The 23,610-nt window shown below is 34.8% G+C and overlaps 1 protein-coding gene across 1 annotated transcript in view; it reads right to left on the bottom strand.

Moving 5' to 3' along the window:
• The window catches only part of mdn1 (midasin AAA ATPase 1), a 239,274-nt gene that overhangs the window by 142,228 nt on the left and 73,436 nt on the right, over positions 1 to 23,610 (bottom strand). The window contains exons 29-43 of the mRNA XM_039747985.1: positions 22,851 to 22,974; positions 21,950 to 22,085; positions 21,543 to 21,673; positions 17,754 to 17,892; positions 17,010 to 17,139; positions 14,177 to 14,410; positions 13,500 to 13,697; positions 9,862 to 10,067; positions 7,913 to 8,035; positions 7,396 to 7,593; positions 7,134 to 7,241; positions 3,504 to 3,692; positions 2,784 to 2,873; positions 1,602 to 1,865; positions 1,086 to 1,350 (exon numbers count right to left, since the gene is read on the bottom strand). Of these exons, the coding sequence (XP_039603919.1) occupies positions 1,086 to 1,350; positions 1,602 to 1,865; positions 2,784 to 2,873; positions 3,504 to 3,692; positions 7,134 to 7,241; positions 7,396 to 7,593; positions 7,913 to 8,035; positions 9,862 to 10,067; positions 13,500 to 13,697; positions 14,177 to 14,410; positions 17,010 to 17,139; positions 17,754 to 17,892; positions 21,543 to 21,673; positions 21,950 to 22,085; positions 22,851 to 22,974 (2,535 nt within the window). The remainder of the gene's footprint in view (positions 1 to 1,085; positions 1,351 to 1,601; positions 1,866 to 2,783; positions 2,874 to 3,503; positions 3,693 to 7,133; positions 7,242 to 7,395; positions 7,594 to 7,912; positions 8,036 to 9,861; positions 10,068 to 13,499; positions 13,698 to 14,176; positions 14,411 to 17,009; positions 17,140 to 17,753; positions 17,893 to 21,542; positions 21,674 to 21,949; positions 22,086 to 22,850; positions 22,975 to 23,610) is intronic.

Raw genomic sequence — 23,610 nt, 5'->3', positions numbered from 1 at the left:
TGCTGAGTGGTCCAAAGTTATGTTCTCTGATGAAAGTAAATTTTGCATTTCCTTTGGAAATCAAGGTCCCAGAGTCTGAAGGAAGAGAGGAGAGGCACAGAATCCACGTTGCTTGAGGTCCAGTGTAAAGTTTCCACAGTCAGTGATGGTTTGGGGTGCCATGTCATCTGCTGGTGTTGGTCCATTGTGTTTTCTGAGGTCCAAGGTCAACGCAGCCGTCTACCAGGAAGTTTTAGAGCACTTCATGCTTCCTGCTGCTGATGAACTTTATGGAGATGCAGATTTCATTTTCCAACAGGACCTGGCACCTGCACAAAGTGCCAAAACTACCAGTACCTGGTTTAAGGACCATGGTATCCCTGTTCTTGATTGGCCAGCAAACTCGCCTGACCTTAACCCCATAGAAAATGTATGGGGTATTGTGAAGAGGAAGATGCAATACGCCAGACCCAACAATTCAGAAGGGCTGAAGACAACTATCAGAGCAACATGGGCTCTCACAACACCTGAGCATTGCCACAGACTGATCGACTACATGCCACGCCGCATTGCTGCAGTAATCCAGGCCAAATGAGCCCCAACTAAATACTGAGTGCTGTACATGCTCATACTTTTCATGTTCATACCTTTCAGTTGGCCAACATTTCTAAAAATCCTTTTTTTGCATTGGTCTTAATTGATTTTCTAATTTTCTGAGATACTGAATTTGGGACTTTCATTAGTTGTCAGTTATAATCATCAAAATTAAAACATTTGAAATACATCAGTCTGTGTGTAATGAATGAATCTAATATACAAGTTTCACTTTTTGAATGGAATTACTGAAATAAATCAACTTTGTCATGATATTCTAATATTATGACGGGCACCTGTATATTAGATTTTAAATAAACATTCACATTCTGGTAAATTATTATAGAACATACCTAATCTTGAAAATAGAGCTACACACCTTACCTCACTGAAGCATAACAACAATTACACTGAATTATTTAAAAATCTGTTTCTGGAGCTAAGCCTGTCTGTATAATTACCAAGTAAAATATTTTTTTAAATGTAAAACCACTATTATCTGTTATACATACCTATTGGTGATTTAAGTTTAACATCCAATTTCTGTAAAAGTACAATAATGGACTCAACGATCTTAACAGTCTCAGAACTGATTCCTTTACCCTCCTCAGCTGCACAAGAATGACCACAGTTTTTTCTTAAGACATTCCAGTTATGTAACAACCCCTCTATTTCCTGAGTTGCCACCTCTAACAATAATAGGCCTTTCTGCATAAGCATGGAAAATGTATTCTCTACAGTTTCCAATACACGCTTCCATGGACGCATGATTTCAACCTGCAGAAAATTAAAGAGCAAAACAATGACAAATATGCTATTCCTGTAAACTATATCAAAAGCATATGAATAAAAATGTAAAAAAGCACTGTATGTTAAATATTCCAAAACAACTGTTACTTACAATGAATTTCAAATATATAAATGAAGCTGAATAAAATGAAGAGAGTAAAATTTCTCCTGTAGCAAAAATGTTTCATATATTAGCCTCTGTCAAGCCAAAATAATTCAAAATAAATTCAAAAAATTACCTGTTCAAAACCACCTAAAAGCTCAGTGGTATCCATGGCACTGTTCATGGCCATAACTTTTAACTTATGACCAGAAAGCAGGGAAATTAACTGTACCAGGCTGGTTTTACCACTAGCGGCCGGACCCACAAGGATAACCATCCAGCCCATTTGAATACATTTCATAACAGATTCCAGAGGTTGTAAGGTTTGATGGAGCAGAGACAGTTGTGTATTTGATGACACTGATGCAGGGCCTTTGCGGGAAAGGATTGAATATCCCACCTAAGGAAAGAATATTTTTTTATTAAATAATTTGGGAAAGAATATTTCATTATTTAAAAATATCTGTATGGAATAGTCCACACAGTACTTCCATATAAATTCTACTTTAGTGATACCGCAGGAAATCACTCAACAGATTTTATTATACAATACAACCAATTGTACTGTATAATAACATGCAATCAGAAACATTAACTTATACAATATTTATAATACACACAAATAAATGCAGATCAAAATGAACAGCTATCTTCTCTTGTACGTTACTTTCAGTGTGTGCATTTGAATTTCCCCATGGGGTTAATAAAGTTTATCTAATCTAGCCTAATGTGTGTATGTTTGCATGTACTTTTGTGCACACATATATGTATATTTTGTAATTACATGGATTTTAAGGAAAGCAGACCTAAGCGAGGTATTTTCTTTAAATAAAAACATTTGTTTTAACTCTGACTAAAGTCTGAGTAATTGTGCCTGGGGTTTGGAGAGGATCTGTAATGTCCCCTAGTGGCCATACTTTAAATAAATGATATAGCTGAAAAACTATTAATGCAAACATCTAGGAGTTCTACTCAATGCACAAAAAAGTATACATTTTCCAATGTGAATTGTAATTTTTAAGACATGAAAATAAATTTTGATTTAAAATCAGAGTATGGATGACTCTACTTCCAGCAGGTTAATAAAAATATTTTAGTACCAAGAAGAATACAGTTGATAAATAATTATAGCTGTGATTTATCACGACTTTTAATGTAAAAGTATCATCTATTAATTTTTTTAAAAGAATACCTAAACCACAGCTTTAACTAAATCACACTGTCCACCTTTTTCACACTGCAATTTATAAATTATTTTTGCAAATTTTAATACAGTCAATGCTGTTATATAACAAGTAAAAGAGAGTTAAATACGCACCTGGACCTGATGAGGGGTGATATGAAACTGCCTTGATCCAATATAAATATTGAATTCTTCCCCAAAAACCTCTTTAAAAACAGAAACAATCTAAAATAAATAATAAAAAAATAATAATTACTGTTTTTTGCACAAATAGTTAAAATTAAGACAAAAGGTACACATTACAATTCTTTTGTGACAAATATAGCAGCAAGGTAGAATTCTTTATTATAACAATACATTTATTTTAACTAGCAATTTAAAAAGGACTCTTAAGCATCTTAATACAAGAATTTGTTGTTTATTTCGTAATTGTACTTATGCAATTATCAATTACTTTATTTATACATCATCTCAGCACAGGTTTAAAATAATTTTAACATTGAATAATTACAAAATAACTTAACCAAATAACTTCATGCAACGATTTATTAAAAATGCAGCTTGCACAGCTAGCTTTCATGAGAACAGCCAGTAAGCATTGGCACATACAGGATTTTTTTTTTCTTAAAGAATAGGTTGCAATTGCAGAACCTCCTATACTGCCACTGTCCTAGTTACGGTTGATATAAACTGGCAGTTTTTTTTTCATAATGGAATTTTAGAAATACAATAATGTATAACTGAATTCAGGCTATTCATAAATTTATTTTACAGGGAGGGTTGCTAATTCATTTTTCATTGATAAAGGATTTGAACACAGAGGATGTAAAAATATAAAATGTTTAAAAAAATTACCTGTTCTTTATCAAAAGTAGTTCTCATCCTGTCAGCATACACCAGCCATACATGTTGTCCTGGATCATAATATCCTGGAGACTGGTCAGTTTGCATCAGCTGACACCAGCGAAAAATATCTCGAAGGTTAAACTCCCATGGAGCTCCTTTATAACCCCACTTTTTTTCTTTAGACACTGCATGTACAAGCTACAACAAGCAGAAACAAACCTGATATTAAATACAATTGAAGTAGAAACCATGTTATACAAATGGCCCGTTTTCAGAATTTAAGATGCAGAGATAGTATTACAAAGTGAAGCCTGAGGGAGTTCCCCTCACCTCCCCACCATTACTTCAGGTAAAATGTTACAAGAAACCACATAAATGTTTCTCAGATCAGTATTGTCCTAAAAAAACAATAATCTGTGAAAAAAAGGATAAAAAAAACCCTTTCATAAAAAGTAAACATGGTGACACAGTGTTTCAAATGGTGAAACTCTAACCTTACAGGTGATGCAGCCAGGATAGCAAAGTTTGGGCTACTCACAATACCGAAATGGAAAAAGTATGTTAAAAAATTGATGCATATTCCATTTATACAAAAAAAAAAAAAACTTCACATGTAGTTAATTGCAACTTTTTTTCATTCTCCTTTCTACATACTACAAAAAATAAAAGGGACTTAAAAGGACTCAGAGTAGAACACAGCAAAAAGTGAAATATACACACATACATATATATGTAATTGTATGCTTCAGTATACTGGCTGGTAAAGAAAAAATTTCAGGCTTGATTTTTTAACATAAAACTAGTAAAAACAAACAGACAACACACAATATAATCTTTTATGCTTATAAATTTGTGCCTACTAAAATAACAGGCAGTCGTTAGCTTGGCTAGGTCTTAAACAACCTCACTGAGGTGTAATCTAGCATGAGCAGCATAAAAGCATGAGTATCACATGAAATTCAGTGCTATTAGTAATCCCAAAATTTTAAACTTAGCTCTAATTATGGCCCACAAAGCAGGACAAGTCATATTTACTTAACATTTCAAGGTCACATTTTGCCTTGCACTTTTTCATGATTTATACTATATATACACATTCATTAATTAAATTCATATACTGTACACAGCTCAAGTATTCAATTCACAGAAATTACATATTTGTTTAAGTAGGTCTTTTAAATTAGAGCATTTCACAATGTTAGGTCCAAGGTGACACTGTCTTTTTTGTCACAGCCAAAACAGTTATTAATTTCATTGAAAGGGTGTGTAAAGATACATCTATACTTCGCAATTAATTCTAATAACCACAGGCAAACAGAATTTCTTAAGAAAATCACAAGATGGGAGCCTTGGTGAAGAACTGGTGGCAATGCCCTCTTAGTTTGCATAATCTATATGCAGACCATTACCTAATAACTAAGTAGATAAAATGAGTACAGATTGGATTAGCTATGAATACTAGGTTTAATATGACCAGCAGTTGATTTCTTGCTAAGACTGAAAGCCAAACTCATGCAATTGGCCCCCTTCCTTTAAAAACCAGCATGCAGATACGTTATATGCATGTGTGTTCTTAATTTCTGGCTCTGTGCCAAGAAAGCAACCTGAAAGGAGCATTAAGCCAAGCTTAAAGAAGAAATCATGGCATCACACAATAAGAGAAGATCACTATGTGGTCAAATGCATAAATTGTAATGTATACACCCAATGTGGTCTGTGAGTTTAATTTAACTGAATTGCATGCATCTGTTTGTGTATGTAGGTATGTTCAGGGGTCTTTGCGATACTGTAAGAGGTTAAAAGATATGTGCAGAATAGGGGGCCATTGTCAAATGTTTGCTCACAAAAAGAGGGGAAGGACCAAATGTTAGCTAGAACAGAATGCAGCCTCTTGCATAATGATTCTGCACTTCATCAGTTTGTCTCAAAACAAAGACGGCCTTGAGATTACAAAAAGGCAGCCATACACTGTGAAAATTTTGAAGCTCACAAATGGATAGACTGCAAATGATTACTAGCCCATTTATGCTATTCCAAGAACAAATGTATCCAGCTTTGTCTAAATAAGCTAAACAGGCAGAGTTGCACGAGTTGCTATTTTGGTGTAAAAGCTGACATTATAAAAGAGTGTATCCTTTGTTCTGTGCATTATTTTGATTCTTAAGTTAGTTCAATTTCAATCCAGCAATCACAGCCTCAATCCATAGATAAAAAAAAGATATGAGGCATCCCAAAATTAAACAATGAAACTCATAACCTCACTTCCTACAAACTATGATATTTATATGTGTGTGTGAGCGAGAGAGAAAAAGAGATAATGGCTCCTTGGCATATAAACAACAGTTAGTTCTAACACTGATCTGTTGCCAAAAACATACTTTGCAGGCATACAAAAAATAATGAAGAGCTTTAGTCCTCTAAACTTTATTTACATTACTTCCCTGAGAATGTGGAAATATTTACAGTCATATTAACTTTTTACTTTTAAATGCAGTTTCCTGCAAATCACAACCCAAAGCATATAAATATCAAAAGAATATCCATTTTCTGAACATTCATTTTCTTAAGTGATAAAAAGTTATAATGATAGAACCACCTCTATATTCTTTCAGTAATCAAAGGTAATAATTTGTTGGTAAACTGACAATATCATTGAACTTACAGGGATTGTAAATCAACTGTGTTTAAAATATAAGTAAAAATGATCATAATTAATAATAGTAGTAATATTAATAATAAATTATAATTTTACTGAACCTTCACAACTATTTAGAAGCATCAAACATGATGCTGTTTCAAAAACAGTTAAATAAAATTCAATGGATAAAAAGTAGTATGAACAGAATAAGCACCATATAAACGATAAGTTAAATACTTGAAACACAAAAAAAAAAAAAACAGGAATAAAATACACAGAGCAAAAAGATAAAAGCAAACAATATAGTTTGTAAAACAGAGTTCAATCATAAGGATCAGGAAATAGAAAAAATGAGAGAAAGGCTAAGAATGTCAGGCTCAGACAAAGACCTTCCTGAACAAATGTGTTTTAAATTGCCTTTAAGAATGGATTTTGTCAGCAGAACTAAATCATTCATGGAAGGTCATCCCAAAGTCTCAGTTCAATAAAGATGAAAGCTCTGTAACCTATATAGGAGAGATTAATTTGGAGTATGACAAGATTGTCAATACGAGTGAACTGGAGTGGGAAGACAGATCTGTAGTGATGAAATGGGCTACAGAACAAGGGGCCAATGATCACTGGAGTGAGTCTGCGTGAGGATTTTGTAGCAGGGTTTTGAATCAAATGGATTTAAAAGGGCACCTGCCAACAGAAAATAGCAGTATTCAATACTAAAATTAACGGAAAAAGTATGGACAATCTTCTCAGTGAGTTAGGGGGTGAAGGAGTAATCAAACAGTGGCATTCATGCAGCATACAAGAAATATTTTTGCATTTTAACTGAGGGTCATTTGTTTACTGACAGAAACATTACATTATTACCCATCCTGCATGATTTCACTTGAGACAACTTGGACTACAAATATGTTGTACTGTATATCTAAATCATTCACTTCTTAGAAAATAATTCAAGTTGCTTACTCAGAATGGAAAATATATTAAAATCTTTATTTTCTCACCTTGTTATTGAAGGACACCATTTTTGTAATGATATGCTTTTCAATTGCTGGAAAGACTGAAGCTCCAATAACCATCATGTCTTCAACAGAAAGCTGGTCTACATAAACCTAAATGTGTAAATATAATTCCAAAATTAAAAAAATAATGATGTGGTAAAAACAACAATACAGCAAGGATATTTTAGTTAGGGTTGGAACTTGTGTAAAAGCACTGTATCAAAAGCATACTAATTTTAATAATGACTCAAGAATAATTGTTTACCTGGGTAAATCTGTTAAGGAAAGACTTAGGAAGACCTTTACGCCCTCCTCCTTGTGAATATGGGTTTTGGCAGCCAAAGATTTTTGTCCTTTCATGCTGTACTTTGAAAGTCATGCCCAATTCAGGTATGTAAATTTCTGCACGGTGGTCAAAGCAGGCATTTAACCCCTCTAGCACAGACTGAGAGGCCAGATTCAACTAAAACAGAGTGTTTGGGAAAAGATTAGTATATTAACTAATGCATATTTCCACTAATACCACAAACACAATCAGAATACATTAAAAAGATGTTATTTCTGAAATAATTAGATGCATTACTAAGGAGAAAAAACAGGCAATCTGTCAACAGAGAGAGAGAGAGATATTTTTATATATATATATATATATATATTTATATATTTTCTTCAGTTAATAAAAAAGTTAGTGAAGACAAATTATACAGAAAGTATACACAAATTCTATCAAATGTAATTAACAGTATAAAAGTCAATGAATGATACATAAAACATTACAGTACCTCATCTAGTACAATCCAGTATCCAGCTTTTAAAGCTGCCAATAAAGGTCCATCCCGCCAAGAAAATTCTCCTCCTTTTCCGCCCTCAACAGGCAGGTCTGTCCCAAATAAGTCTGTCACATCCTGTAAGGTAGTTTTTACAGCATTATATCTACCCTTTAGTTATGTGCACACAGTAGACAACAAATAATTAAAAGAAAACTGTTCTACACGCAATCAAATAAAAGAAAAAAAACAAACTTCTGTACAATTAGGGGAAAAATTGTACATTTCTCTCTATATTTTATGTTCCAAACATATAGAATTCTGGTATATTAAAAAAAAATATACAGTATTTGGTCAAAACTTGGTACTTGTCGGCTTCAAATTTGGTATTTGTTGCATTTTGATGACAAAATATTGTTGCAGTACCTGTTATTGTTTGGCACTAGCCAGGTTCCCTAGAACTTGCATGCGCTGAGACGCTGTGACGCGCGTGCCCCTTTCAGGAAAAACAAAGGACTATGTGTTAGTCTCAGTATAGCTCTCAGAACCCCATTTGGTCAGCTGTACACCTTCTTGGGCGTTTTTAAATTTCTGCTCCATTCCTTGTGCAAATAAGTACAGTCTAATCTTGGGTCCCAATAAGGTTGGTGATAGCACCCTTTCCAGACTTGTTAATAGCTTTAGTGTTTAAAGCCAGTCACAGGTGGTTTGATAACTATAAAGAGAAGTGGCATACATAGTGTGGTAAGCCGTGGACAGGCAGCCAGGGAGGGGGAAAAAAAAAAAAAAAAGATGCTGATGAATTTGTTCATGAGTTTAACCACTGCTGTAAGCAGACACTAAGGGTTTTATTCCCCGACCAAGTGTTCAAGTGTGATGAGGCATGCTTGTTCTGGAAAAAAATGCATAAGACCACCTACATCACTAGAGAGGAGAAGGCATTACATGGGCACAAGCCAATGAAAAACAAGTTGTGTAGGAATGCAAGTTGGGATTTAAAACTTAAATCTTTGCTAATCTAGCACAGTAAGAACCAGTGAATTTTCAAGAAAAATAATGTGATAAAAACAAGCTACATGTGATGTGGAGGGCTTATAGTAAAGCTTAGGTCACCCTGCATTTCTTCACAGAGTGGATGAACGAAACATTTGGCCCATCTTAGAAAAAATATTTACAGGAGAAAGATTTACCTCTGAAGGCTCTGTTTATTTTGCTTGTTAAGCTCTGCTTGGAAGACGACTTGTTGGAGATGTTTAACTTCATCTCTGTGAGATTCTTGTCCCCTAACACAACCTTTCTGATGCAGCTCATGGGCCAGAAGGTCATCTCTAATTTAAAAAAAAAAAACTGTACACAAAGGTACTTTTCCAGAAGTGCTCTGAAGTGACCTCAGATACACAGTTGACCTAGAGAGAATTCTGGAAGAACCATTTTCACATCTTCCACATAAATCTTATTGATAAGGGCTGGGGGAATGTCTCTTATAGGACTATGAACTCTGCCTGGAGGAAACTGCAACCAGAAACTGTGACTCAAGAGAGATTTTGAAGGCTTTGGAGACTGAGCCAAGGCCTACAGGTATTGTATCTTTGGGATAGTCTATGGGCCTGTAGGTCAATGCTGATGATGTGGAGGAGTTAGCTGAGGAGCATAAAGAAAAGCTCAGCATTGAGGAGCTACAGGAGTTTCAGAGGGAGACAGGGGAAGGGGAAGAGTGGCACAGGATTGAGAGAAGTGCAGGAAGCTTTATAACCGGCATGGACGCAGTGTAGAAGATGACAGAAGCTTGGCTGTTATTTTTGTCTTAACATATTAACAGCACAGCTACAAATCTGCAAATAAAATGAACTTAAAAAAATAATAATTACACCAAAAACCATAAAAACACACTTATAAACTAAGAACAAGATGATCAATCTCATGTTACAGTGGGACAAAACTCTGGATAAGTAAAGTCAACTTACTGTTTGCTCTGACAGATTAATCCTCACAAGATGATTTTTTGATGCCTTTGCCAAAGCAGCTACCAAACTTGTTTTACCAACACCAGGAGATCCCTCTAATAATACTGGTCTGTTCATTTTAATGGCACGTAGTAGCCTTTGTGCATTGACTGATGTAGTACCAGCATTTAGGGCATAATCAGTAAGTTCACTTGTTTCAAAAGATCCTAGCAGTTGAGACATAAACAATAAATAAGGTATTTTGGATTTCAAATGGCAGAATCTGCAGAGAGATACGCATGCTGTAATACAACTAGAGTGAACAGCACAGAGTACTTCTAATCAGCTTCTAAATTAAAATTTGAAGTATCATCTCTAAATAGGAGTTGAAAAAAAATCTAAACTTACACTGGATATTCTTATAATGTAACTTAACACTAAAATTACCAAAGCATACAATAAAATTCATAAACCCAGCCCACCTTAAATCTGTTCGCACCTCTACATCAGTGTCTTTTGTCCTGTAAATGTGTCGAACACAAGCAGCAATCCATAATGCAGAAAGGGCAAGAAGTTCTCTCAGCTCAAGCCTTGATTATCTTGGAGTGAAGTGTTGGAGTTTTAGATCAGATCGGGTGTAAATTTATAGTACTTGTAAAAGTTAAGCTTTTTTTTTTTCCAGTATGATTCTCTCAGACACATTCATGCTCTCCCTCCAACTCCCGCCAGATCTGACCCTAACTAACAGCGTCAACATAAATTTAAACCTGATCTGAGGCTGTTAGTTTTCAAATAATACTGCATTACCACGACAATGTTTTCTGATTGGTACTATTCAGGTCATAAAATAATTTCTTCAAAATGTCACATATATTTGTCTCTTTCTTTTTTCTCACGGTGCTGCGTTGACAGCATGGACCAGAAGGCGTGAGCTTATTCAGTGCTAGCAGGAGCACGCAGGTGGCCGTTTGCTGTGTGCTATAACATGCTTGACCTGGCAGCGATGAACACACATGTATTGTACAAGGCATGCACGGATCCACTGAGAAAAGAAGAGTGTTCTTTGCTCACCTTGCAGAGGAACTTCCTTAGTTGTCGCTTCTTACAAGAAAAGGCGATGGAAAAAGAAAGATACGATGCAACATCGACAAGCTTGTGTTCCAAGACCGCCACCTTCCCCCAGCAAAGCAAACTCAGTCAGTGTCAGGTGCCCCTTCAATGTAATAGGAACCACAGCACAGAGAAAAGTGTGTATATTGCAACAGGTACACATGTCATAAATGTAGGAAGGACAGTCCTTGGGTGTGTGGGAACTGCAAACATTTGAATTTAATGATTGCATATAGCGCAGAACTGACCTCTCAGTACAATTCTTTCCTCTGCATGTCCTGGAGTACAAAAGAAACACCACCATGCACCAAAATTGAAAAAAAAAATACGGTCACTGATTACAATCGCAAGAAGGCATGAGAATGAATATGAAAAATATGAATAATGTCATCAGTGCCACAATGTTTTCAAAGTGTCCACTACTGAAATCGTCACATGTCAATCTAAGATGTTTAAGATGCATTGGCGGTTGTCGAAAGGTGTAAAATATTTGGCCATTTCGGTACACTTGAAAGCGACAACCGAACAACTCAGCGGCAGCCATCAACTCACATGTAGATGCATAGGTGAAGTTCTTAAGCATTTCACTTTTATAGTACTCCTGTGTAGTATAATTATCACCTGTATCATCATCAGTCCACACCTTGAACCTGTCATTCAATACATAAGACACAATGTTCCTCCGGATATCAAGAGTGAGCCTGATCTGGCCGTGCAATAAGTAACAAAGAGAATGGAAAAGGCAGGTGCCATCTCTGGACATGGAAACCACTCGGTAAGTGACAGTTCTTTGATCGATGGTGATCATCTTGATAGACATGTTAATGGGGGTACGGTTGGAATGATAAAGGAAATGGGTACATGAACAATGTAAAGTAAGTCTAAAATACCTAAACAATAACTATAATCGTAATAAATGAACAATAAAATGGGAATGTAGAGACTGGAGCAATGGACGGCCTTATATAAGCATCCAGCCAACAACGTGGGAGGCGTTGGGATGGGGGACCCAACACCGCCTACAAATGGCGACCGATCTGCAAGCTATGGACGTATTTATATGTACGTAAGAAGGATTCAGTTAGCACTGGGAACCCGCGTAACAAATTTCTTGAAGATGGGCCCATAAGTAACAAAGACTGTTGAAAAGTTCAATATGGCAGCCGACAGTGGCATCATACCACCGAAATAAGTACCAAATTTCAACCTTCTACCTACATGGGAAGTTGGAGAATTAGTGACGTTGGAAAGTTCAATATGGCGGCTGACAGTGGCGTCATACCACCGAAATAAGTACGTACATTGGTTTCGGTTAGCGCAGGGAAGCCGCCTACCAAATTTCGTGAAGATTGGGCCATGAATAAGAAAGTTAAACATGGCGGACGTTGTTGACCGTTAAGAGTAGAATTTCGAAATGAAACCTGCTTAAGTTTTGTAAGTAAGCTGTAAGGAATGAGCCTGCCAAATTTCAGCCTTCTACCTACAGGGGAAGTTGGAGAATTAGTGACGTTGGAAAGTTCAATATGGCAGCAGACAGTGGTGTCATACCACCGAAATAAGTACGTACATTGGTTTTGGTTAGCGCAGGGAAGCCGCCTACCAAAATTCGTGAAGATGGGGCCATAAATAAGAAAGTTCAATATGGCGGACGTTGTCGACCGTTATGACCGTTACGTGTAGAATTTCGAAATGAAAACTGCTTAACTTTTGTAAGTAAACTGTAAGGAATAAGCCTGCCAAATTTCAGCCTTCTACCTAAACGGGAAGTTGGAGAATTAGTGATGAGTGAGTCAGTCAGTCAGTCAGTGAGTGAGTGAGTCAGAGAGTGAATGAGTCAGTGAGGGCTTTGCCTTTTATTAGCATAGATTTGGACTTCAGTATTCCCACATTATACAGTTCATGTCGACATTTTGTCATTTATTACTACAACATAAAAACGTTTCTGTTTTAAGGATGTGTTTATATAGATTGTTGTAGACACGGAACACGCATAAAATATATGTGTTCCAAATAATGAGCTATTATTTCCCCTCTTCTTCTGTAGTAGTGGGTTGGGGGTGTGTGGTATAGCAGGCTGCTTGCTGCTTTTGTTGATTGACACATTAGCAAGACAAAAGATGCTAACGGAGAGGTGCAAAGGGACTTAAGGCAGGCCGGGTTTACAAGTTTTTTCGTAGGCTTTTGTGATTCTAGTGTTAAACAATAATACAGACCCAACCTTGACAGACAATGAAGTAAATCTATATAATAATCAATTGAAGGCAAAGGAAAGAAAGATAACACAGGAGAATTTTATATTTCATTATTTGCAAAGAAGACAGTCCAATACTCGCAATATTTGAAAAAAATAACTTCCGATACTAAAATATGACAATTTAGAGTATTAAAACATTCTGTCAAAACCCAATTATAATAAAGCAGATCCAAAGACTCTTCTAAAATAAATCAAAAAATAACTTAAAAAACCAAAAAAAAAAAAATTAATGAGAATATACAAATACAATAACCACAGTGTTCAAGTAAAATGACACCAGGCCATTTCTTCCTACCTGTAACTATGTAAAATGGATCAATTCCAAAGTAGTCAGCTCCCCAAACAACATCCTTTTTAACAGTGACATCATAAATGTTAAATGCTTTGCTTCTTTCTTCATTGAGATTTGTTAACCTGGTAAACTTTTTATGGAGAAAATCTAAGCAAGCCTTTCGGGCTGCAAGAACATTATCTGCAACACTGACTGTTGTGCCTGTAAAGGAAATCATAATACTGTTAATTGTGACACAAAAAGAGAGAAACTGCCCACTGTCATAAGAAACAATTTGTTGTTGCTACAGTACAGGCTGACAGACTTTTTCTCCCTAAATAATAAAAACCATCATTTAAAAACTGCACTTTGTTTTTACCTGTGTTATATTTGACTAATGGTTAAATGTGTTTGATGATCAGAAACATTTTGTGTGACAAACATGCAAAAGAATAAGAAATCAAGAAGGGGGCAAATAGTTTTTCACACCACTGTAGAAAGATATAGTCAGGGATAGTAGTCATTTTCAAAAAAATCACTGAGCAGCACGATCCATTTTACTGTGAGCAACAATGGTGTCATAATAAAAACTATTAAAACTTTGACAATAATATAAACATATTAAAAAATGAATGTGGTGCTGAAGTAATAAAGATGGCTAGGCATTAAGAAATATAAATATTTTCTGTTACTTCACTTACCTGAACCAATGCCATCAATAAAAACCAAACAAGCACCATGTACGAAAGCTGTAATTGGATCAAGGTAGAAATGATGAAGTGCTTCAAAATTCTTCACAGTGTCACCTTTAACCATTAAGTTCAGGAAATGAACCCATGACAGAATATCACGCACAGTGAGGATTGATTGGTGTCCAAATTCTTGATTGGTTAGCCAGTCAATAAAATCAAGCATGAGCTCAGCAATGTCTTTACCTGGACAAAGAAATTCAGTTATCATTTAGGCAGAATATTTGCAAAATTCTAAGAAAACAATGTTTAATATACATATTAAATACTCTGCCATTTTTTGAATTCAGAATATATTACAAGGAGAAAGTTTGTTTCTGGCTTACTAGCAGAAACAAATGACTTCATCTTCGAATTTATATTTGAAAACTATGTGTATTAAGGAAATAATTTAGCATTAAGCACAAAGATAAAAATTCACCATCACATCTATGATGTGTATGTACATTTATTCTTCATTTATTTATGGTACCACTTAAAGTAATGATAAAGTAATATGTTCAAAGTACTGCAGTACAGCAAATACCTTGGTCACTGTAACATAAAGGTCTAGCCGTACCATAACAGGCACAACTATGTCTTAAGTCAAATTCTTTAACTACTATTTATTGAGGTGGTACCCTATGAAGGATGCCAAGAACATAAATATTGATATCCAAAAGAAGCAGACTACTATACACATGTGAGGAACAAAAAAATAAATGGCTCACAAATTAAGCCAAAACCAGTTTTTTTTTAAAACACATCATCTGAGAGATAAATATGTAAAGAACTGATAAAAGTACACCATTTACTCATAACTTTACTTATTTAAAACAATGATATGATAAAAAGAGAAAAAGTCATTGAGAATTGTAATTATTTATAATTATAAAATTATAAATAATGCTAGAAATCGAAGAGTTTTATTTTCAACTATTGATCATCTTTTAAACCCAGCTCACTCAGTACAATGTCTCCTAAAAACTACTAGTGAAACTTGAAGCTTTTGCTGTATTTTTTTACACACAAAATAAATATTTGAAATAATATAGTACATTCCCCCAAAGTTAATCCAAATAAATTACCAGCATGTCCTTTTAAGCAAATTAAATTCTTTCAATGGAAGAGATTGACATGAACAAAGTAGAATAATTTGTCAGCTGAAACCCTTCACTCGTGTTCTTAACGCAGTACCAACAGGCTTTTTTTAAAGCCTTATGTCCTTAAGTTTAAAAATCAAGGTGGAGGTAAAGGATTAAGGAGTAAGTATTGACTATGAACTTTAAATCACATATTAACCAGATTACTAGGACTGCATTCTTTCACTTAAAGAATACAGCAAAAAATTTACACCTCTTACAACTTAACAAGATGTTGAAAAATTCACAGTTTTGTTTTTAGTCAACTAGATTACTGTAATGCATTCGTAACAGGACTACCTAAGAAAGACATTAATCGGTTGAAATTAGTGCAGAATGCAGCAGCCAGAATCTTATCTAGAAAAAGAAAATCTGAGCACATCTCACCAGTTTTAGCGTCATTACATTGGTTACCTATGTCATTCAGAATTGATTTTAAAATACTACTAATGGTGTATAAAGCCTTTAATAATCTTGCTCCATCCTATATTTTGAAATGCTTATCCTCCTACACTCCAAGCCATAACCATATATCTTCAAACTGAAGTCAGCTTTTAATTCCAAGAGCCAAGTTTAAAAGTGGTGAGGCAGCCTTTTGGTTTTATGCACCTAAAACCTGGAATTCTTCAGCCAAAGAAATTCGCCAGGCAAATACTGTGGAACATTTTGAAAAACTGCTGAAAAGCCATTTTTTTAATAAGGCTTTTTTTGAAGCTACACTTCATTTGTATTCCTAATAGACTATATGGGGATAGAATTATCATATTCTTCAGGAATCCTCAACAATCCCCACTATTCTCTTTGGTCTTTTCCAGTTCTTCTGTGGTGGGAATCTGCACCACCACCACCCGATGAAAGCACCAAGCAGCCCCCTGAGATGATGGAATAAAGGCGGGTGTCTTAACTGTCTTTAGGAAATGAGAAATCCTGACATAGAGATTTTTTATTGTTTTTGCTGATACATATCAAAGTTTGACCACAGTATAAAATTAATTTAAGGGTTGCCCTGATTTCTGGTTAGGATTGCAGTAAGCTGCATTTAAGCATCAAAGGAGAGGTGAGAAACTGCAAGTCCAGGTCCAGGTGATAGCTTTCATTTACAAGAGTGACCTGCTATCTGAATGCAAAAACTGAGCCAATTACCCCACTTTCACTACCAGATTAAAGTGCCTGTAAGTCCTGGCTTCCTGGATTCATGAGTTCTTGTTACCACTTTATTGAATATTTAATGCTGCATCAAATTAATACCATCTACCAATCAGCCAATCCCAACCTCTGGACATCAGCATTGGGCATGGATTTAAAAGGATAAAATTGCACTCAGTAGAGTCGTTATGTCTCTCAAATGACCATGAAGGAATTGGAAACTCTGGCCAGGGATAAGGAGGACTGGCATGCATACTCGGACCATTACCAAAATAAATAAATAAATAATCTAAGATAAATTCACTAATAAAATAAATATATACCATGTGGCAAGCATTTATTTTACCAATAAAAATTTTAGCAAAATTATTAACTATAATACAGAATTAAAAGTGTCATGGTACATTAGTAGAAGAAAATAATGCAAGAAATTTAACCTCAGGGATTAATATTGTGCACCAAATACCAAAAAAAATGAAACAATATTATAAAAAGAAAACAAATATACCAGACCAGACCTTTGAGATCAGCTCCATCTAATGACAGCCCGGGATTAAGATTATGCTGAACAATGCTGAGTAAATCAGTTCGACTGTTACTCTGGGGGCACCAAATCTCTGTAAATCTATTCCTTAGGGCAGGTGACAACTTAAAAAAAAAATACAACACAAGTTTAAAATGTTATTCATATCAGAAGTAGAATTGAATTACATGGTCAAGTTTTAACATTTTATAAAATGTACACTGCATAATATTTTAGGGAAAAAAATTCATACGTAAATTGATTCTATGAAACAAAAAAAAGAAAGTATACCATATGTATAAATTATTCAATCCCAACAAATTAATATTTCATACAGCCACCTTTAGTGTAAATATGAAGTATATAACTTCTCTGGATACAGATTGAGTGAGTTTAACTTACTCTTTCAAGCAGATACTGCACATATAAACACAGACCCACACGCACACAGGCTGCAGGGCACTTTAAAGTAGCCCCAAAAACCTGCAGTCTAATAAGTAAGTGTTGACACTAAGTAATAAAAAGCACCAAGGTGAAAGGGATGATGGTAACCCATTTATTCAACAATCACGTGGTATATTTATTACAATAAGCAATTTATTAATCTAAGTCACTTATAAAATGATACATTTGAACATTTATTTCAAATCAAAACTTCCTTATTGATTTTCTCTGAGCATTAACAATCTTAAAATTAAGAGTAAATATGTTTTTAACATACAAGTATGTAGATACATACCTCCTTTTTACCAAAATCTCCCCCTGGATTCATTGTGGCAAGGATTCGAAATTTTTTACTAGCCGTTATAAGCTCCACATCTTCTGTGTCTCCACTGCCTTTTTCAGCTAACACCAACATTCTTTCTGGCTCAAGGATGCTAGTTAACAAAGAAGCATAAATGTTGAACAGAAAATATTCCTAAATGGCCACATACAGTACAGGCCAAAAGCTTGGACACACCTCCTCATTCAATGCGTTTCCTTTATTTTCATGACTGAAGGCATCAAAACTATAAATGAACACATGTGGAGTTATGTACTTAACAAAAAAGGTGAAATAACTGAAAACATGTTTTATATTCTAGTTTCTTCAAAATAGCCACCCTTTGCTCTGATTACTGCTTTGCACACTCTTGGCATTCTCTCGATGAGCTTCAACAGGTAGTCACCTGAAATGGTTTTCACTTCACAGGTGTGCCTTATCAGGGTTATTTAGTGGAATTTCTTGCTTTATCAATGGTGTTTCGACCAGCAATTGTGTTGTGCAGCAGTCAGGTTAGTTGGACGATCATTTATTTTTCAACAGGACAATGACCCCAAACACACCTCCAGGCTGTGTAAGGGCTATTTGACCAAGAAGGAGAGTAATGGAGTGCTGTAAATAGTCATGAAAATAAAGAAAACACATTGAATGAGGAGGTGTATCCAAACATTTTGCCTGTACTGTGTATATGTGTATATCTCTATATTTCACACAGGGCCATGTAGGTTTGGATTTTTCTTCTCCCTAAATAATAAAAACCATCATTTAAAAACTGCATTTTGTGTTTACTTATGTTATATTTGATTAATGGTTAAATGTGTTTGATGATCAGAAACATTTTGAGTGACAAACATGCAAAAGAATAAGTAATCAGGAAGGGGGCAAATAGTTTTTCACACCACTGTATAGACACATCATACTTCATACAATCTTTGTCTCATCATACCAGAGAATTTTGTTTCTCATGGTCTGAGAGTCCTTCAGGTGCCTTTTGGCAAACTCCAGGCGATTGCCATGTGCCTTTTACTAAGCAGTGGCTTCCGTCTGGCCACTCTACCATCCAGGCCTGATTAGTGGATTGCTGCAGAGATGGTTGCCCTTCTGGAAGGTTCTCCTTTCTCCACAGAGGACCTCTGGAGCTATGACAGAGTGACCATCGGGTTCTTGGTCACCTCCCTGACTAAGGCCCTTCTCCCACGATCGCTCAGTTTTGATGGCCAGCCAGCTCTAGGAAGAGTCCTGGTGGTTTCAAACTTCTTCCACTTACAGATAATGGGGGCCACTGTGCTCATTGGGACCCTCAAAGCGGCAGAAATTTTTCTGCAACCTTCCCCAGATTTGTGCCTCAAGGCAATCCTGTCTCGGAGATCTACAAATAATTCCTTTGATTTCATGCTTGGTTTTATATATATATATATATATATATATATATATATATATATATATATATATATATATATATATATATATATAGATATAGATATAGATATAGATATAGATATAGATATAGATATAGATATAGATATAGATATAGAAGAGAGAGAGAGACAGGTGTGTGCCTTTCCAAATCATGTCCAATCAACTGAATTTACCACAGTTGGACTCCAATTAAGCTGCAGAAAAATCTCAAGGAAGATCAGGGGAAACAGGATGCACCTGAGCTCAATTTTGAGCTTCATGGCAAAGGCTGTGAATACTTATGTACATGTGCTCTCTCAATTTTTTTATTTTTAATAAATTTGCAAAAATCCCAAGTAAACTTTTTTCACATTGTCATTATGGGGTGTTGTGTGTAGAATTCTGAGGAAAAAAAATAATTTAATCCATTTTGGAATAAGGCTGTAACATATCAAAATATGGAAAAAGTGATGCGCTGTGTGTTTATTTATAATATATATATATATATATATATATATATATATATATATATATATATATATATATATATATATATATATATATATATATATATATATATATATATATATATATATATATATAAAATCCTAAGCCTAAAAGTGCAACAATGTTGTGCAATGATTTTAGGTGACTGTCACATTTTTATTTATCACGCTTTAAATCGGGCTTATTTTAAAACCTACATATATATGTTTAGTATCATTCTTTTCAGAATTTATCGAACTTTACTGTGATGTTGTTAGATTTTCAGATTCCTATTCAGTTTTTAAATTATAAACTAAAAAATATCAAAAACTCACATCACCGCAAGATGAGAATTTGTGCCAAGAGATTTAACCACACCCGGGGCTGGAAACAAGACACAAAAAGTAGATGACAAAGACAGCTGCTGTACATGCTTTTAAATGTTCGAGGCGCTGCACGAGATACTGATCACGTGGCACGGCAGCAAGCCAGCACTGTATTTATTTCCCATTGTGTCACAGTTTCAGAGGGGGTTTCGGAGGAGCGACTGCATCTCCTTGGGGTGCGTTCAGCACCCCTCTTCACAACGGTGTGTAGCGCTGGCCGGGGGGGAGGAGCTGGGGGGTCTGGGAGAGATAGTTGGCAAGCGAAACCCCCCAGTAATAAAAAATGTAATGTTTAGCCTGACTGCTTTCACCACAAGCGATGACATCAGAAACATACAATCAAACATCAATTTGTTAAACCCATAATAAAAATACCCAATAATAGTCATTTTACATTCATTGCAGTTGAGGCTGCAGACTAACAGCAAAGCAAAGCAATTTAGAGTGACATAAGTAAACGAAAACTGGTAAGACACTGAACTGCTCTAATATCCCAATTTAAGTATCACTCATTGTAGTACCTCTTTAAAACACAGGTTTCCATTGTTTATTCTTTTATGAAAGGAACTGGTTAACCCTTAGATCTTAACGTGATAACACATGACACTGTATTATTACTCCATTAAATGCAAATTAAGAATACTGTGCCAAAGTATGAGCCTTATCTTATTTTCTTCATTATACTCACTGAAAATTTGACCAGATATTTTAGCGATTTGTAGTAGTATATAGAGAAGAATCAGATGTTCATGCAAACAAAAACATGAAATCCTCTACGTACTACTGAGCTAAAGCTAGTTCAAAGCATAATTCCAGTTAACTGTCTAGATAAACTGGTTAACATTTAGGCCTGACTAATGTCATACCTGCTCTACTACACATATGATTGAACAATGAAGCTGTCATTCAAAGATCAAAAGAAGTTCATTAGAACCTTTAGATAAAAGTAGTTTATGACTGTCAGCAAGGGAAGTGATACATCATCATCTAAAATGATTTTGGGCTCAAATGAAAGAAAATTAAATCCATATAATGCAAATTAAGAAACTCTGGAACTTCAGTCAATGCCCTGCCCTGTATGAAAGCATTAAAAAGAAAGTTTTGGAATGTTTTACTTTGATTTCCTACTTAAGAGTCCATGTATTACATTAAGCTACTGCTACTTATTATGAAACATGCAGCTAATGGTGAAATAGGTTTTCACATGATGTATTAAGCATTTCACACATTTAAAGTCTAAAGAAATAATGTCAAATTTCTGTATTTTTTTCAGTCAAGATCCCTTACCTAACAATTAGTTTAGATTGGGGATCTGAAAATATTTACAAAAAATGAATAATGTGGAAAAAACTGACGGAGCAAAAACTTTTGCTATATAATTTTCAGTGAGTTAATAAACAACATTCCAAATTTAAATCTTTAAAGTGTATAAAGAACATAATCCTTATTATTGCCTTTGGAAATGTTTTTGGGAAATAAAAAAGACTTTTTTTACCTGTTAAGTCGCTCCAGAACAGAGTCATCTGCTAAAGAAATCTCATCCATCAGGAAGAACCCATCTTCTTTCATAGCTAATACAAGTGGACCATCACGCCATTCAAAAAGCTTCATGTTTTCATCACTTTCCTAAGTAAGTTAATGTCAATATTTACTTCTATGTGCTAATATTAAAATAATATTATGTAAATCAAATAGCCTTCTAAAACAGGTTACATGATGGATTCATTTTAATTCATATTAACTGTTAATTATTGCAAACAAAAAATAAGAGAAAAATATCATTTGAAAACCACAGCAACCATTACCTAGTTTCAAGTCAAAATGAAACACAAAATGTATGTTAATTTACACAGGTTATTAGCCAATGATGTGCATAGCTAAAGTTCAGCTTTGTCTACACACCTCTTTACTTTTATGCCTCACTGGCCTCAGTCCTCCAAGAAAGTCAGATGTTTCCATGTGCAGATGGCAGTTCAAAACAAATAATTCTTGGCCAGCCAGAGCAGCAAAGAGCTGGCAAATTGTTGTTTTTCCGCATCTGTGAAATATTAATATGCTTTCTGTGACTGCAAGATTAAGAATACTCTTTAATTTACAAAAAACACACCATACTCAGTTTTATTTTTAAAACTGATTAGATTACATGAATATGTAAAGGGTGCACAAAGAAAAAAGAGAAAGTATGATGAATATACCAGAAAAAACAAAAACAGCATTTTGACAAGACAATCTACTTGACCAACTTTCTTAAATGTTTTGTAGGAAACAACAAAGCAAAAATTAAGCTCAAATAACAGCCAAAAAATACTATGATAATTATACTATAAAAGTAGACAGGAGTAACAGAGAAGTGTTTTTTTTAATGTATTTCTTAATTAGCACACAATGACAGCTGCTAAAACATTTTCAAAAAAGAATTCTGTTAACCCTGATAGTTCTATAAAGATTAAGAAATTCTGAGCAGAACGTATTTTATATATGAGTGTCCCTGAAAGTATTCAGGGGCAAGGTTGCCCAAACCAAAGCTAGAATGCTTTCAATTAAGGAAACATTACAAATTCAAAGCAAATTTATTCCCTTGAAGATGTCACTTATCCTTCATCATTTATCATCTGCCAGAGAAAGTGCAGAAGCACAACTTATGGCATTCAAACAGATTTAGCCAAAATTCCTTTTAATGATGATGATGGCCAAAGGACACTTGACACAATGGACAAGGACACAATGAATAACAATACTACTGACTCGTTTATGCACTGATTCATTTACCACAAAAACAAAAAAGGCCTTGAAGATACATTACCCTGTATCCCCAACAAGGAGGACAGGTTCTCCAAACTGCAATGCACGTCCCACCAGAATAGCAAGCCTCCTCATTCCATTTGTCCAAACGACATGCTTAAATTGGGTAGGAAGATCACAAAGATCTGGGAAAAAGGATTCAGAGAAATTACATTAATCAGTTTTCTAAGCCTATTAAAATGAGCAAAACTGATTTAATGTGGTATAAAGAAATATTAATAAAATAATTGTTCATGTTATGTGTTATTCATGAAATTAATTGCTTAATAGATTATTATATTGGAGAAATGTCTCAACACTTGTGTTACACGCAGGAAAACAAAAGTACATGAACTGAAAATACCAGACAGGTGACTCTAACAAGCAGGAATCAAACATTGAGATATTGGTTTATAATCCACATTATTCTCATCCTTCCAGGCAGAAACAATTAAGACAAATACAATTTTAGCTACAGTATACTGTAAAAACTGCTTAGTATAAATAAAAGGAAATTATTCCAAAGTTCTGTACTTGGCAAGTAAGACTTCTTTTGGATTATGATGTGCAATTCTAAAAATCAGTCTGCAACAAGACACAGTATTAGCATGGGCAGTAAAGACAAACAAAATTATTCAAGGACTTCAAGGCATACTGTACAACAACAGGAAAAGAAAAATACCTTTAGTCTTGAGAAGAATGAACTACCTGGATGTGATATTTGAATGACTTAGCTAACCGCAGAAACTTGATGGATCAAATAATTTTCCCCCATTTTTGAA

This window comes from Polypterus senegalus, chromosome 3, assembly GCF_016835505.1.
Source record: "Polypterus senegalus isolate Bchr_013 chromosome 3, ASM1683550v1, whole genome shotgun sequence".
Lineage (NCBI taxonomy): Eukaryota > Metazoa > Chordata > Cladistia > Polypteriformes > Polypteridae > Polypterus > Polypterus senegalus.
This window is presented reverse-complemented; position numbering and strand designations above follow the sequence as displayed.